We start from the raw sequence: 15,930 nt of genomic DNA, 5'->3' as shown, positions 1-15,930 counted from the left end.
ATTTTTGAAGCCACTTCAAAATAACGGAAGGACTCTCTACTGAGATCCTTTCAAACAAGGGTAAGTCACTCCCCACTTATTTCCCATAATTCATCCAATAAACATTCGTTGAATGCCTACCTGTATGTGGCAGGCAATGTTCTAGGCATGGACAGAAATCTCTGTTCTTTCCTAACTTACATTCCAGTGTGGGAAGAGAGACAAGGAAAAATGACAACAAAACAAACACTATAAACAGGTACATTATAGAATATTTCAGAAGGCGATCTAGAATTAATAGAGCAGGCTAAGGGGACCGGGAATGGGAGATTGCAAATTTAAAGGGGGTGGCCAGGATAGGAACCATCCAGCACTCGACAGTTAGCAAAATTTGCAATCCTGCCAGGGCTGAGGGCATTTCACTTGTGTTACGCAGCTTACAACGCAGTGCCAGTCAGTCAGGGGGCACAGGAGAAGCTGAGACTGAATTCCGTTTTGGCCATATTAACTTTGAATTGCGGCAGGATAGAAGTAAGTGATTAGCAGGTCTGGAGATGCAGGTCTGATCCAAGGAGAGACCTTTGAGATCGGGATATCGCTTTGGAATCACTGTGGCTGAATAGGTGGGAATGAATAGGTGAGCTCGCCAAAGGAGAGCAGAGTAGAAAGAATTCACGGATGAATGTCTACATTTTAGGGGATGGACACAAAGACAAATGAAGAAAGGAGAGTCCCCCCCCCCTTTTTTTTTCCTGATCAGAGATAGAGAAAATAGGACAGCGTGGTTCGCGCCCTTTCCTTTAAACCTAACTTAACCCACTCTCTCCAGGACAACATTCTCCCAGGGCACCACACCCCCTGGGGCGTGAATCTTTCTTCAAGACCTTCTGGAGGTTAAGGAGAAGGCAACTAATTTTTACGGAGCATCCCACGTATTTGGGGCTCCAATTCCCGGGGTTTTCTCCCCTACACCCCACTCTCCGCTTCGCTTGTGGCCTCCCAGAGGTCTGAAGCACTGGACCCGCCTTCTGAAAACAAACGAGACTCCTGCAGCGAGCAGCAAAGAAACACTCCCCCCACCCCCCACCGCTTCCAAGAGTAGAGACGCGGGGTCGCCTCGTACCTCCCAGTCTGGCCCTCTCGCCGCCCCGCCCCTCCAGCCGCACCCGGGCCTCTCACCGCAGGCCCCGCCCCTCGCCCCGCGGCCCCCGCTGATTTGCTGGCGTCCTTCCGCGCCGCTTCTCCATTGATCCACTTTCGCCTCCGTCTGCGGGCTCTTAGCTCAGCGCTGCCCCTCGCGGAGAGGCTGTGCCGCGCAGGCTCGGCTCGCGGTCACTCGCGGACCTTATTCCGCGTCGCTGTGCCCTTCTTCCCGGCATTCCTGCTTCCGCTTTCTCACGGCTCTTCGGCTTTTCCACCTCTGAGACGTTTCGCGCCCAGGGGCTCGGTGACGTCATCTCTCTGCGCTGCGCGGACACCCGCCGGTGGAAGAAGGAAAAGCTCCGCCGCCCTTCGCCTCTTTTGTTGGGCTGCCGCTGCTCCGGAATCATGGCGCCGTCGCTATGGAAGGGGCTGGTGGGCGTCGGCCTCTTCGCCCTAGCCCACGCGGCCTTTTCCGCGGCTCAGCGTAAGTGCAGGAGTCGGGGGTGGGGACCGCGGCCGTTCCTGTGCGGGACTCCGGGGGTGGTGTGTGGGTGCACCCCGAGGGAGTGTCGGACCGAGTTTCCCAGGAATGGTCACATAAAGCCCTTAGAGTTGGGGGTGACTCCGAGAAGCAGCAGGGGGCTTCCCGGCAGAAGGCTCTGGAGTCTTGAGTTTGAGGAGACGGGCACCCGAAATTGCAGCAGGGATGGAAGGGGAAGGGGGTGCCTGGGAGAGGGCTCCGAGCTGGTGGCAGAGTGGCCAGAGGGGGAGTTGGCCCCGGGAATCTGGGACGAGTGATGTCAGATCCAGCGTAGGGCTGAGCAGGCTAAGTGTCAGAGTGAGGACCTCCGGTGCTCACAGTCCTATGACAACTGGGTGGGACAACATCTTGGGCACCCCTGGGCTGTCCAGGCAGAGACTGAGATGATAAATGCCTGTTTGCTTGTGGGGGCACCGTGTTACAGGAGAAAGAGTCTGGAGGGCTGGTTCCAAAAAATTTGCTCTACCACTGAATCTGTATGACCTTGGGCAAGTCATGTCCCTTCTGTGAGCCTTCATGGAGGTGGATTTTAATTCTTGCCTCTCCTTTGTCACAGAGTGGGAAATTTAAAAGGAAAAAAAGTAAAACTACTTTAACATACAAATACAGCCATATCGTTGAGAAGAAACTTGGAAGTCCAACAGAGAAGGTAGTGCAGTCTTTAGATAGCTGATCAGTTTGGAGGTCTTCCTTCTCCCCTAGACCAGGGGTCAGCAAATCCTGGCATGTGGGCCAAATGCAGCCTCTCTCCTGTTTTTGTAGTGAACTACGCATGTTTTCATATTTTTTAACTTTGAAGGGGATAAAGCAAAAGCATATCGTTTTATGATCCGTGACAGTTATATAAAATCTGAGTTTCAGTCTCCATCAATGAAGTTTTACTGGCAGACAGCCACACCCATTCACTTAGGTGTTGTCTGGCTGTTGTCCAAGTGGGGAGTTGAGATGTTGACACAGAGACAGTATCGCTTGCAAAGCCTAAAATATTTATTATGTGATTCTTCACAGGAAAAGTGGGCTAATCTCTGTCTTAGCCTATAGAGCCCCCACAGGCAGCCCATTTTATTCATCACCGTGATCTGGCTGCCTAGCACAATCCTCCCCACAGTAGATACTAACTTTGTTGAAAGAAGGGAGTGAATTTAAAGTTGAACTCTATTCATTTGCTAGATTACTTTCAGAATATCTTCAGGAGTAAAGAGAATGAAATGTGAATTCCTTCAAAGCTGTAATTATGTTTCAAGATAAAATCTTTTTTTCTGTTTATTATAGAGAATCAAAATGACCCAGTTATTTTAGCTGCTTTTTACATACATGTATTCCGACATTTGTCTAACAGAAATGCAACTTTATTTTTTACATACTTTTTTTTTTTTTGAAATTTTAGACTTACAGAAAAGTTGCAAAGATAGTACAAAGTTACTGTAGACCCCTAACCCAGTTTCCCGCGTTGGGGACATCTTCTATTACCATGGCCTATTTTCACGACTGAGAGACTGACATAGGTATATTGTTATTAACTGAAGTCTAGTTTTTTTTTTGGGTTTTACAAGATTTCCCAGTAAGGTCTTCTATTCCAGGAATCAGTCCAGGGTGTCACATTACGTTTGGTTGTCATGTTTCTCTATTCTGTGACAGTTTCTCCAAAGCTCCAATCTTTAATGATAATAATAATAGCTAACGTTCATGAAGTGCTTACCGTGTGCCAGACCCTGAACTAAGCACTTTATGTGTATTATATAATTCAGTCCCACCAAAAGCCCTGTTGAGGTAGCTGCTGTTATTATCGCTTTTGAAAGCTGTAGAAGTTGAGACTCACATAGCTAGGAAACTTACCCAAACTGACAGATGATAAGTGGTGGGATCAGGATTCGAACACAAGCAGTTGGGCTCTAGAGCCTATGTGCTGCACCGATTTGTGAAATTCAGTTTTGTGTAATTGGTTGAAATTGCTCTGTGCTTAGGTGCTAGAGGTACAGTGATGCCCTGAGGGAGTTCAGAGTCTAGTGGTGAAACAAATGGATCAATCAATAATCACAATAAAGCAATATAGGTGCCCTGCTAAAAGTATGTAAGGATGCTTTGGGATGGGGGTGATGGGGGGAGGGGCAGACAAGGAGGTTAAGGAAAGTATCTCAGAGCCTTCCTGCCCCAGTTTGTTTAAACAGACCGGCCTCAAGGGACTCGCCTGGGAGCTTGCTGGAAATGCAGAAACTCCCCTGCCCCAGAGTTTATTGACTCCTAATCTGCATTTTAAGAAGACCCTCAGATGATTTGTCTGCACGGTCCTTTGAGAAGCACTATGGTAGAGGAGATGAGGGTACTGTTAAGTACTGCGGGATTTCAGCAGTCCTGGAGCCAGGAGATCACTGAAGTTAAGTCCAGCTCCTTTGTTTTACGGATGAGGAATGGTAGTGTTAGAGTCAGATTAGGCTTCATGCAAAGAAGAAGGCTGGCTGGCAATCGCACTGGCAGTAGGAAGCTAGCCAAACCTATTTTTGGTATTGGCTTGATGTTTCTTTTACACCGGTCCTCATATTAAACCCATCAGATAAAACTTGAGAAATGTTTCTAAACGCACTCTTGCAGGAGTCACTGTGTGCTCCCTCCCAGCAACGTGGTTTTTCAGTCTACAGCACATTATTAAATAGGGCTCGTGCAAGGTTTTTCCAGACTTAGGAACTTGTGTTTCTGGAGAGATGAGAATGCCTCGTGGCATTTGTCACTGCAGTGGGGCCTCTTGATTACTGCTTATGTGGCAGAAAGACTAATATTTACTTTTGAAGCTAATCATGTCCTGCTAGTGGACATGCAGTGGAGAGCATACCATCGCACTGTGGCATGCCCTTCTTTGCTGTAATGAGCTTTGTTATGGCAGAATGGCTATTGTGTATCTTACTTCATCATCCCATTATCCCCATTTTACCGTTGCAGAAGCTTGGGCAGTTGAAAAATAGATACTGTATTTCTTTGACTCTCAGACCCACTTCCCCTCCCAGCACTCCGTTTCAACACTCTGAAGTTGAGAGACGTGTTACAACTCATGGGGATGGATGCCTTAGGTTGAATGAGATAAACTCAATGACAGTAAGTTGAGGAGCTGGTTTTATGATCCAGGCTTATCAGCTTCCAAATCCTGATCCTTTTCTTTCATACCTTGCTGCTTCCTGAGGCTAAGGCAGCAGCAGAATTCGAATTTAATCGGAGAGGCAGAAATGGACTTCCTAGAATTTTACCTATTCCGCCACTGCTCCAACATACTCTGTCGGGAGAAAAACCTATCCATACCAGTATTCCTTTGTCCATGCTATGTTGACAGTGGTGCTACTTCAGAGTTGAGATTTTCTGTAGGCTTACTTGTTTTTAAATAATTGTGATTTCTTTGACCGCTTAGTGAAAGAAGCAATTTTTAGAGGATTCTAGTTTTCCTATAGTACTGAAAGAAAAAAATATATTTAAGTATTTCTTCCTTGTACTTGCTCACCTTTCACTCTTACCATGTTCTATAAGGTGACAAAGCAGGTCATGATGAAAATAAAGTAGTTCAAGATCAGGCTGACTGCCTTAGAAGATAGAGGTTTTTGAGGAATCTGGGATTAGCATTGCTTTATGTAGCATATAAGTCAGCTGGTTCTTTGGTGTATTGATTTGCTTGCATTTTAAGAAAGAAAAATGGGCTACAATTTCCTTAATGGTATGCTTCTGGTTTATAGATCGTTCTTATATGCGATTAACAGAAAAGGAAGATGAATCACTGCCAATAGATGTAAGTTGGTTATTTATATTCCGTTAAAATATATTTTAAAAATTAGCCACATAGGTTATAATAAGTTTTTACTGGTTTTTATTCTCATAAAATTTTCCAGACATGAAAAAACATCTGTTCGCTACTTTACTCTTTGTCACTCATTGTAAAACTTGAAGACTTGGAAACAAAAATTTCTGTGTTTGGTTTCTAGAACTGTAGTTTAAATCATCATTCTAGAAGTTTCTCTGTAGTCTGAGACAGACTAACAAAGTTGATTATTCAACTTCATTTTTTAGCACAATTCCTTTTTATGTAAAGTTTAAGAACAAGAAAAAGTAACAGAACATTGTTTAGGGACATACACGTAGGGGGTAAAAGTAAATTAAAACAGGTTGGTTGTTTTTTTTTTTTTTTAAGCCAAAATGATGTATGTTTCACTCACCCGTTTTCATCTTTGTAAAAGGCACAGTAGTAACTTCTTTGTAACAGAATCAAAAAGTAAGTGTTAAAAGTAAAACCGACCCCCAAACAGTAGAAAGGACAAGGGATGCCGCTGCTCAGCAATTCTGCTTCTACTCCTGACAGTTTGGAGTATGTCAGGGGTTCAAGCCCCATTCCTGTGCACAGACAGTACCGTATTTACACATATGTGGTCTTACCTAATCAAAACAGTTTTTCTTTGAAAAAGTTATTATCTCTGTGTACATCTGTATAGTTTTATAATTAGCTTTTTATTACTTAACAGTTTATTGTGACATAATTTCATATTAGCTCATTGATTTACCACATTCTCGTTGATGGTGCCTATGATTGCATTGTATGAACCGGGTCTGGGTACACTGGTGGGGGAATATAAATTGGTATAACATGTGACATTAGTTTTAATTTAGAAAGTTAAGAGTAATAGCTTGTGGCTAATTTTGACATGAGTTGTCTGTAATCAAAGTTATGATAGAAAAGACTGGTAACCCACTCTCCCCTCACCTTTGCTTTGTGGTGCATTACGCTCCCCCCCCCCACACCACACAGGTATTCATTTATATCTATATAAAATACCTTGCTGCTGTTTACATATTGCAAAATTTGAAAAATACAGAAAAATCACAGTCAAGAAAATCAGACGTGCCCCTAATCCCATGTTGGTTAATATCAAACATTGCAAGTTTCTGCTTGCACAACCACTTTGGAAAACACTTCGGTATTACCTAATAAAGTTGAACATGTGTGTACTCACCCCCAGTGATTCTACTCCCATGTACCAGGAGACATACACCAGGAAATCCACATTGACATTGTAAAAGTAACACAACGGGAACAGCCCCTGTAGCCATCAGCGGTGGAATGAATAAATTGTGGTGTATTCGTATAATGAAATATAAAACACAATGAGAATGAATGGACTACAGGGATATACTACAATAGGGGTGAATCTCACAAGAAAGTCCAAAAATGGGGGAAAAAATAAGCAATATACATTTTAGAGGTACATACATAGCTGGTAAAATTAGAAAACAAAGCCTCAAAGCACTGATGAATCTGCAGTTCAGTACAATAGTTAACTTTGAGGAGAGGCTGAAGGATATAATTGGAAAGGGACACGTGGGACCTGCAAGGTTCTGGTAGTTTCCTTAAGCCAGGTGGTGGGTTGGGGGTGTTCGTTTTATACGCAATGATATTTAACAATAATGCATTTAAAAATTCTTAGTTGCTCTTGGAAGCAGGAAATTGTTGATAACTGAGTTCTGAATACCTCAGTACCTGTTTGCTATTTGAAAAGACCCAGAAGTATCTTTGCAGCCGATCCACAAAATTTATAGAAGGTTTTGGTGTGTCTAAGTTCAAATTATTTAAAGGGAGAATTCACCTGGGAGAAATACCTGTCAGAGGTTAAAAAGAGACGGAGAGGAAATTGCAAATGTTTATGATACTGTTTGTATGTTCTTTGATGATCTCAATCTTTATACTCACAGATAGTTCTTCAGACACTTCTGGCCTTTGCGGTGACCTGTTATGGTATAGTTCATATTGCAGGGGAGTTTAAAGACATGGATGCCACTTCAGAACTAAAAAATAAGTAAGTCTTACCCTTTTCATAGGCATTTCATTTCGTAGGGGTTTTGCTTCATTTACATAATTTGAAATGTATGTTTTCTGGTACATAAAAGTTGCTTTTGCTTTCACATTTTGATTATGCAGCTCATTTGAGTAGTGAGGTCAAAATACCAATGCAGTGTTTGATAAGATAGAAAGATGGAAGTTGAATGACAGATTATTGACATTGACTAAGAGGTCATGGAACATTTGCTTAAAATTATTTGTTGGTTTGATGGATGGAAGGAAAAGGACATATAGAAGATACTCCCTCAGAAATTTTTTCCTTTCATCCTTCATTTGTCGTTCCCTTTCTTTCCTTCCTTTCTTTTCTCCCCACTTTTTATCCACTTGACCCAATGTGGTATTTGGAAGAAGAGGGGTTTTCTGTTTCATCTCTCATTGGAACCTAGTCTGTGACATAAACCCTGCTCTCTGGCCCTTTCCTCTTCCTGGACTGGAGTATATTCGTTCTTTTGCTTGCTTTTTTCTCCTGTACGTCTTCTAAACTATTTTCTTGAGTTTTGCTTGCTTTTTCTTTTCCATGTTTCTTACTTTCATGAAATTATCCTTCTACCTTTGTTCAATTCCATCTCTGGACTTCACCCACCTTCTTGAGCCTGGAAATTTTAACCCTTTACAATGTGTGCTTAGAAGGATTCACAACGTGCATGTATTTGTTAGAGGAAACCCACCCCCTTGTTACTTCTACTTTTCAACTTACATTTTAAATAGTCAAATCTCTGGCTTCCTGTTTTACATGGGAGTGTGCTTAGAGTTTTAGGTGGGCTGGCTTTGAGATTTGAGGGGTTTTTAAAAAATTTTTTTAATGTCTTTATTTTATTTTGAGAGACAGAGCAAAGAGTAAGCAGGGGAGGGGCAGAGAGAGAGGGAGACGCAGAATCTGAGCAGGCTCCAGGCTCTGAGCTGTCAGCACGGAGCCCGACGTGGGGCTCGAACCCACAGACTGTGAGATCATGACCTGAGCCGAAGTCGGATGCTTAACCGACTGAGCCACCCAGGTGCCCCTGATATTTGAGTTTTTATCAAGGTGGAGTTCTTCTCCTTCTTTTTCCAGGAAAATAATGTGTAAACAAACCAATACTAAAAGCCATCAACTTAGGTGTTTGTGACCTTTTTTAGACTCTCTCTCTATGGATGTATCTCGCTGGGAAAGAAGAAAGGATACTCTACTATCACCACCCACTGTAGTTCTTACGAAGAGTCTACCAAGAATCTCAGGCAAAGGGCCAGGAAAGAAGTAAAACAGAATGGCATTAAGTAGGTGGTAGCAAAATATATAAATTGAGTAGGTGGAAGCAAAAATGCATGAGTTTGGACAACAGAAGGTACAGAAGGGCCAGAAGGAGCTTTTTGTTGTGCTTGAAAGACTCTGGGAGACACATCTGTGAAATTATCATATTGCTTGAGTAGCGACGGCCAAATGAGAATAATCCGAGGTGCAATCTGTGTACTGGGATTTTAAAAGACTATTTGGCATGGCTAGGTAGGGTAAGAGTCATAGATGTGATCAAACTTGAGTGGTGATTCGTGCCATTATTCACAGGAAGGAATGGCCGAAAGCAAAATCTGAGGGCTTCCTGTTGCTTTTCCAGGCTTCTTCTTTTCCTTGTGCAGGAAAGAAATGAGACACAGTATGAATTACCGTTTATGGCCTGATTTCATGGATTTAAACTTAGTTAAGACTATAAGTCATCGCAAATTCATAATTCATTAGAAGCCTGCTTGTTTTTAAATAGGCTTGTTTACAGGTTTATCTAAAGTGGATGCTCTTTGTTTTTTCTTTTAAGGACATTTGACACATTAAGGAATCACCCATCATTTTATGTTTTTAATCATCGTGGTCGAGTGCTATTCCGGCCTTCAGATACAACAAACTCCTCAAATCAAGATGCGTTATCCTCTAATACATCATTGAAGCTACGAAAACTTGAATCACTGCGTCGTTAAGATTTTTACAAATTATAATAACAGGACAGGACACAGAGTTGGAATATTGGAGTTTGGGGTATAAAACACTCCCCCCATCATCAGTATTTATATTATATTGATTTTTTTCAGACATAACTAAAAAGAGTTCTATGGCCCTTGTTTGTACACTGTTATCAAATCATTAATGGAGTATAACTTATCTGTGAAATGAGTTATTGATCTTTCATAGAATTTTTTCCATTTAAAAGAAATTCATATCTTTTGTAAAAGTCCCTGTTTTGAACACATTTCTTTGAAAAGTGTTGATGAATTTGTAACTATTTATTTTCTTAGATTTCTTTTCTTTTGCACTTGAGTTTTTGGGATCCTTTTGGCAATAATGTGACTACTGCATTTTGCAGCATGAATGATAGTAAACAGGTCTTGGGTACTTAACTGCAAATGGACTTCTCTCAAGAGACCAAAACAGTGATTTGTCCGTTTTTCTGATGCCCCGCCCCCCCCCAACAGTGGCTCTGCCTCAGCAGATACATGCCAGTTTTTAATTTCTCACGACTTCTCAGCCCACCCCACTCCCATATACCTCCCCACGTCAGCTGTCTTGTGCCGTCACTTCTCTGGGGCTCTGTGTGCAGTGAGCAATTCTTGTGTCCGAAATCCTTTGTCTTAAATAGGTTTAACAAATTCAACTTGCCGTAAACCTACTTGTGTTCCCTTCATTTATCTGTCAGAAATTTCCCTAACTGATTATGTAGCTTAAGGATAGTTGCAGATAGACCAAAAAGACCATTCATAATGTCATCGATTATCCTGCCTGTGTAGAAGAGTAGCAATCATGGAAGAAAGCTGATGACTTGTCATTAGCCAGTTTAACTTATTCAGAGACGCTGTTATTTTATTGCATACTAAACTAGCAAATCAGTAAAACCTAGAGGAAAAGTCTCGTCATTCTTACCCAACCGAGGTAGACTTAAAGTCCTCGGGACAAATATATTTTAAATATTCGGAACTAATATTCTTTAATTAAAAACAAGGTCATTTAAGAAATTGTTTTATAGCTTTGGATTTGTAGCAGGCTTAGAGGTTTCCATCTTCATGGTATGCTGCTGAGGGTGAGGATGAGGGTACAGAGAAGACTTTTTTTTTTTTATAGTACTTTTAAGTCTAGGGAAATTTGGCTAGCTCTTTGATCTTCAGGGAGCATAACACTTTTTTATGGAGAAGGTGGCGTTTGTTGAACTGTACCGGTATGAAAGCATTGATTTGTTGAATTGTATAGGTGCAAAGGGAATCACTGCAGATTTGGAAAGGAAATATGCTTTAGGCAAGAGTCATTAAGATGCCTTTATGCCTGATGGCGTCTTTCCCATTAGAAATGAACTTCGGCTCTTCTATTCTGCCTGGTAACACAAGGCCCAAAGCACGAGATTGTTTTGTCATTGAGTTTTTTATCGTTGTTTAGTTTTGTTTTGCCCAGCCAGTCTGTCTGTGGAACCCTGACTCTGCTCTCTAAGGCGAGCAAAATTAGAAATCTGCTGATAGCCTAGAATAATTTGGAAATGAATTAACAGTGGAATTCAGGGGTTAACGCGGCAATAATTTAATCAAAATAGTGTCGTAGGAGAAGTCAGCTCCTTATATCAGGCTTGTCTACCATTTCCTCAGGTATGACTTGATTTGCAAGAACCTCTTCTCTTTGGGGGCTGTCTTCCTTTTTTAATATTCACATATCTTCAATTCTGCCACTTACAGGGTACAGCTCAGTGGTTTTGTAACAGTCACAAAGTTATACGACCACTACCACAGTGAATTTTAGAACATTTCTATCACCCGCTAACTGCTTTGGCAGGCACCTCTCCTTCCCCGCCCCACCCCACCTCCCAGTGCCTCCCAGCCCCCGACAACCACTAATCTGTTTTCTGCCTCTAGATTTGCCTATTCTGGTCATTTAATATGAGTGGCTTCATAAAATGTCTGGCCTTTAGTGACTGGCTTCCCGAGTATAGTTTTGTTGTACGTGCAGTGAGCGCTTGTCCTCCCAAGAACTGGGATTTCCGTGGAAGGAAGCGGTCGGTAAACTCAGTGGATGTGACTAGGGAGGTCCAGATGCTTAACCATGTTTTTTTTAAGTCAGTTTTAGGCTAAATAGTTTTTCCTCGTAATCAATCACTCATGATATACTGCCATTTACAAGATTTTGGCTAGTCTCTAAATGGATATTGAAATCTTTGCCTGCCCAGTCAGGAAAGTCCTGGTAAAAATCATGCGAAGTTATTTGGCAGACAATTGACACAGTTTTCAGGTGCGTCTAACTTTGTTAGCAGGTGTGTATACCTCAAGCCAGATGAGCTTCCCAAATTTCTTCTTCACTTTCCTCCAATGAATTTCTGTTTTCTTTTTCAAGTCCGTACCATAGGACTAAAGATGATTTGGATGCATCGTAACAGTGCTAAACGGATTAAAGCCAGAATTTTATTGATAATACTTTGAGACCGTCCATGACTACCTAGGGTAGTCCAAAAATGAAGCGATGTAAGCTAGTCACGCCTGCAGGGGACTGCCATCTTAGGGACATTCAGAAACGCGCACTCAATATTGAAGGCTCTATAGGATATAGCAAGACCCTCTTAATAACCAGGGAACCGGCCAAGTGCTATGGGCCAATGTCCCAGCCACAGAAAATGCAGATCGGCGGACTGGAGACCATGACGCTTTGTCACTCCCCAATGACTGTTTCCTGAGCACTGTGGCTTCATTTTGAGTGGCATATGATAGCATCTTCCCGGTTGTATGTGGCCTGTTTCCATGATGTATTGAGTAGTGTTGTTTGTTGTTGAACATCAATGCCTGTAACACCAAGCTAAACACCTCCTTTTTGGATATGTTTCCTCTCTTTAAATGACCTTGCCCTGTCCAATAAATAAATGATTGTCTCACCCTGTTTTTGGTAGTGGTTTTTGTTTTCGTTTTGTTTTTTAAATCTCGTTCCCTTCTGCTTCTCTGTCTCCAGAAAAGTGTAACAGCTAATTTTATGACTGTATTTTCTTCCTCCGGTGTGACGCTGTTTTACTAAATTCAATGGGTACTTTACTTTTTCTTGTGCATGTAAAGTCTGACGGCAATTTTATGGTTCTTTTTATAGAGTCGAAACAATGTGTAATCTCATTTATATTTATAAGTTATCAAATGCCCTTTGGAATATAAGGATTTCAGTCCCTGAGTAGCAGTGTCCAATCATTCCATCACAAATTTGTTACAACGTTATACTTAACAGCAAATCATTATGATCAAAGCATCAGGGGGCAAGTCCGGTGTCTGATGAAAATCCAAGGGGAAGTTGTGGTTTGTAAAACTTGGCACTTATCTGGAGTATTTTGAAAAATAGTACTACCAGTATTCAATGCTGCCTAGTAATATGTCAAAATAACCTACAAATCAAGTATGAAGATGATCTATGTACGTGGCAAAAACAAAAAATCAGATGGTCCAAAGAGGCATGACCTTAAACTTGCCTGCCCCCTTCCCTCCTGTGCCTAATGACTCCCTCCAGAGGTAACCAGCTTCAAGTGTCATGTGTATTTGTTTGGGGAAAACATTATTTGCCAGCAAATATATATTTAAAACTTTTTACGTTAATGGAATCGAACTGTATACAATCTTCTGTATCTTGCTATTTTTGCTACCTGTGTCTTACAAGATCTTTCTGAATCGGGCTACACAGAAATACCTCATTCTTTTTAATGACTGTGCCGTTCCAATGTATGAATGTGTTACAAATATTGAAGCACTGATGGGATCTCAGGTTTTCAGTATTTTACTATGGTTAAACCATACTCCGGCGAACATACTTGTACATAAAATGAGATTATACCCACAGGATTAACTCCTAGCAAGAGGATTGCTGGGGCAAAGGCTATTTTTCATTTTCAGTTAAGTAGTTATTGCCAAATTGTTTTCCAGAAGTCTTTGCCTTGTTATTCTCCCACATATAATGTATAAGAATAATTATTCCCAAAGCGCTCCGTTGCTGGGTACTAAACTTTTAAACATCTGATCGTCTGAAGCTGAATAAGTGATACCTTGCACCTTACTTTAGCTACATTGCATTTTAACGAAGGCTATGGAACACATTTTCATGTTTATTGGTTACTTATATTTCATTTTCTGTGAACTATGTGGTCATGTTCTGTTTTCTACTAGATGCTTTGTTTTTTATTGATTTGTATGAGCTCTTTGTAAGCTGAGAAAATTGGTCCATTGTCATATGTTTAACAATATTTTTCGGAGATTTATTTATTTACCTATTTATGTAGTTAAACTTCTCAGTCTTTATGGCTTTTGGGATTCATGCCTTGCTTAGAAAGGCCTTCTTCACATTTAAGAATAAATTGAATGTATTTTTCCAGCACTTTTAAGTTTTTTTTTAATCTTTAAATCTTTGATTCATGTGGACTTTATTTAGGTAGAGCGAGTGAGGTAAGGATTCAACATTTTTCTCCCCAAATAGCTATGTGGTTCTCCCAGCTCCATTTTTTGACTTTTTTTCCCCACACACGGATTTGAAAAGTCATCTTCATTCATACATTGAATTTCTGTATATACTTAGATCTGTTTCTGAGCTCTGAAGTCTGTTGCAAAAATGACCGGTCTCAATTATTTCAAGTTGCTATACACTTTCACATTTGGCCTTGCTAGTCCACACTGCATTATTATTATTTTCAGGATTGTTCCTACTTATTCATGTATGTTTATATTTCCAGATGCACATTAGTATCACTGGGCCCATTTCTAAAATCCTGTTGATATTTTTCTAAACTTTTATGTTGAAAAATTTCAAACTTACGGGAAACATGAAAGAATAATAGGAATGCCCATACACATTTCGTTTAGAGTCACCATTCCTAGTAATTTGCCACTTTTGCTTTTGTTCGCTCCTCAATAGCTTATGGTAAATTGTGGATTTCATAATCACACTTCACAACATCATGACGCCCCTCAATATGTCAGTGCGCCATTTGTATAAGAATGAGGACATTTCTCAGCCACCATACAGCTTCACAGTGAGGAAAATGGCCAACAATCCAATATATTCCCACTTCCCCACGCATCCCCATGGCTGTGCCTACCAACGTTCACAGATTACATTGCTTAGTGTGTCTCTCTAGTCTCTTGTTTATTTAATTTTATTTTTTTAACATTTATTTTCAGAGAGCACGAGTGGGGAGAGGTGGAGAGAGAGAATCCCAAGCAGTCTGCACACTGCCAGCACAGAGCCTGCTAAGGGGCTTGAACTCACAAACTGTGAGATCATAACCTCAGCTGAAATCAAGTCGGACACTTAACCGATTAAGCCACCCAGGCACCCCTCTAGTCTCTTTTAAACAGTTCCTCTATCACTTTTTAAGAGATGATATTTTCTAAATAAACTTTATTTCTCAGAAGTGTTTTAAATGATAGAGCAGAGTTCCCACATACTCCATGCTGTTTCCCCTACTAGTGACATCCTATGTTACCATGAGACATTTGGTGCAATCAAGGAACCAATATTGATACGTCATTATAAACTACAGTTAATACTCCAGTTTCTTCAGATTTTACTTAACATCCTTTATGTGTTCCAGGATTCCGGCCAGGGTACTGCGTTACATTTAACCGTGATGTCTTAGATTTTCCTCGGCTGTGGCAGTTTTTTATACTGTCCTTGTTTCTCATGACCTTGACACTCTTGGGGGAATACTGGCCAGGTATTTGGTAAATATTCCTCTATTGGGATGTGTCTGATGTTTTTACCATTACACTGGAATTATGCGTGCTAACAAGGGTACCTATTTATGAACATGGCTTACCGCTGTTGATGTTATTCTTGATCACCTAAGTTAGTGTTTGTCAGGTTTCTCCGCTGTAAAACAACCCTTTCCCCCCAATTCCCATGTTGTCCTCTTTGGAAGGAAGTGGCTCTCCATCCCCACACCTAGGGAATGGGGACTTCTGCTCCACTTCCTTGAGGATGGAGTATCTACATAAATTATTGGGCATTCTTCAGCATGGGAACTGTATTTCTTCTTTCCCCCTTATTAATTTATTCACTCATTTATATGAGTTTCGACTCTCGGATATGTTTTTTTCTATACTTTGGATTATCATGCAACACTGTTTTGAGGTAGGAATTGTCCCAGTGTTTGACATTGGTGGCGCTTTCACTGGGCTCTCGTGTCCCTCTGACATACTCCCATCGTTGTGGATTCTGTTTTGTTTTAAACAGTTACTTTCTTTCTGGCACTGCAAGAATGCCAGGCTCATCCTGTGTATTTCCTTCCGCAATCCTAGAATCAGGCTTTTCTCTGGGGAACCTGCTTCCTTTTCTTGAAGAATGGTGTTAGAAACCAGGATCTGGGCCCCAGGGCTTCTGGGCTTGTGTGCCTTTCAGGCCCTTTCAGCTGACAGAGCAAGGGAATATGTGTGCGTCCACTAACCT

The 15,930-nt window shown here is 41.3% G+C and overlaps 1 protein-coding gene across 2 annotated transcripts; it reads left to right on the top strand.

Annotated features, from left to right (window-relative positions):
- Positions 1 to 1,305: 1,305 nt before the first annotated feature.
- Positions 1,306 to 12,396, top strand: MMGT1 (membrane magnesium transporter 1). 2 transcript variants are annotated; one of them, XM_029930838.1, is made up of 5 exons: positions 1,306 to 1,606; positions 5,377 to 5,429; positions 7,382 to 7,485; positions 8,646 to 8,783; positions 9,314 to 12,396. In XM_029930838.1, exons 1-5 carry the CDS (start codon positions 1,528 to 1,530, stop codon positions 9,471 to 9,473), a joined length of 534 nt encoding a protein of 177 aa, XP_029786698.1. In that variant the 5' UTR covers positions 1,306 to 1,527; the 3' UTR covers positions 9,474 to 12,396. The 2 variants fall into 2 exon arrangements, with proteins under 2 accessions (XP_029786698.1, XP_029786699.1); XM_029930839.1 differs by lacking the exon at positions 8,646 to 8,783.
- Positions 12,397 to 15,930: the final 3,534 nt, after the last annotated feature.

The sequence above is a fragment of the Suricata suricatta genome, chromosome X (genome assembly GCF_006229205.1).
Source record: "Suricata suricatta isolate VVHF042 chromosome X, meerkat_22Aug2017_6uvM2_HiC, whole genome shotgun sequence".
Taxonomy (NCBI): Eukaryota; Metazoa; Chordata; class Mammalia; order Carnivora; family Herpestidae; genus Suricata; species Suricata suricatta.
Note: the sequence above shows the minus strand (reverse complement) of the source record. Positions and strands in the feature narration are given on the sequence as shown.

Coding starts and splice junctions, on each gene's coding strand:
- MMGT1 (XM_029930838.1), top strand. CDS start 1,528: ATGGCGCCGTCGCTATGGAAGGGGCTGGTGGGCGTCGGCCTCTTCGCC. Junction 5,430..7,381: donor ATGAATCACTGCCAATAGAT/GTAAGTTGGTTA, acceptor TTATACTCACAG/ATAGTTCTTCAGACACTTCT. Junction 7,486..8,645: donor ACTTCAGAACTAAAAAATAA/GTAAGTCTTACC, acceptor GACCTTTTTTAG/ACTCTCTCTCTATGGATGTA.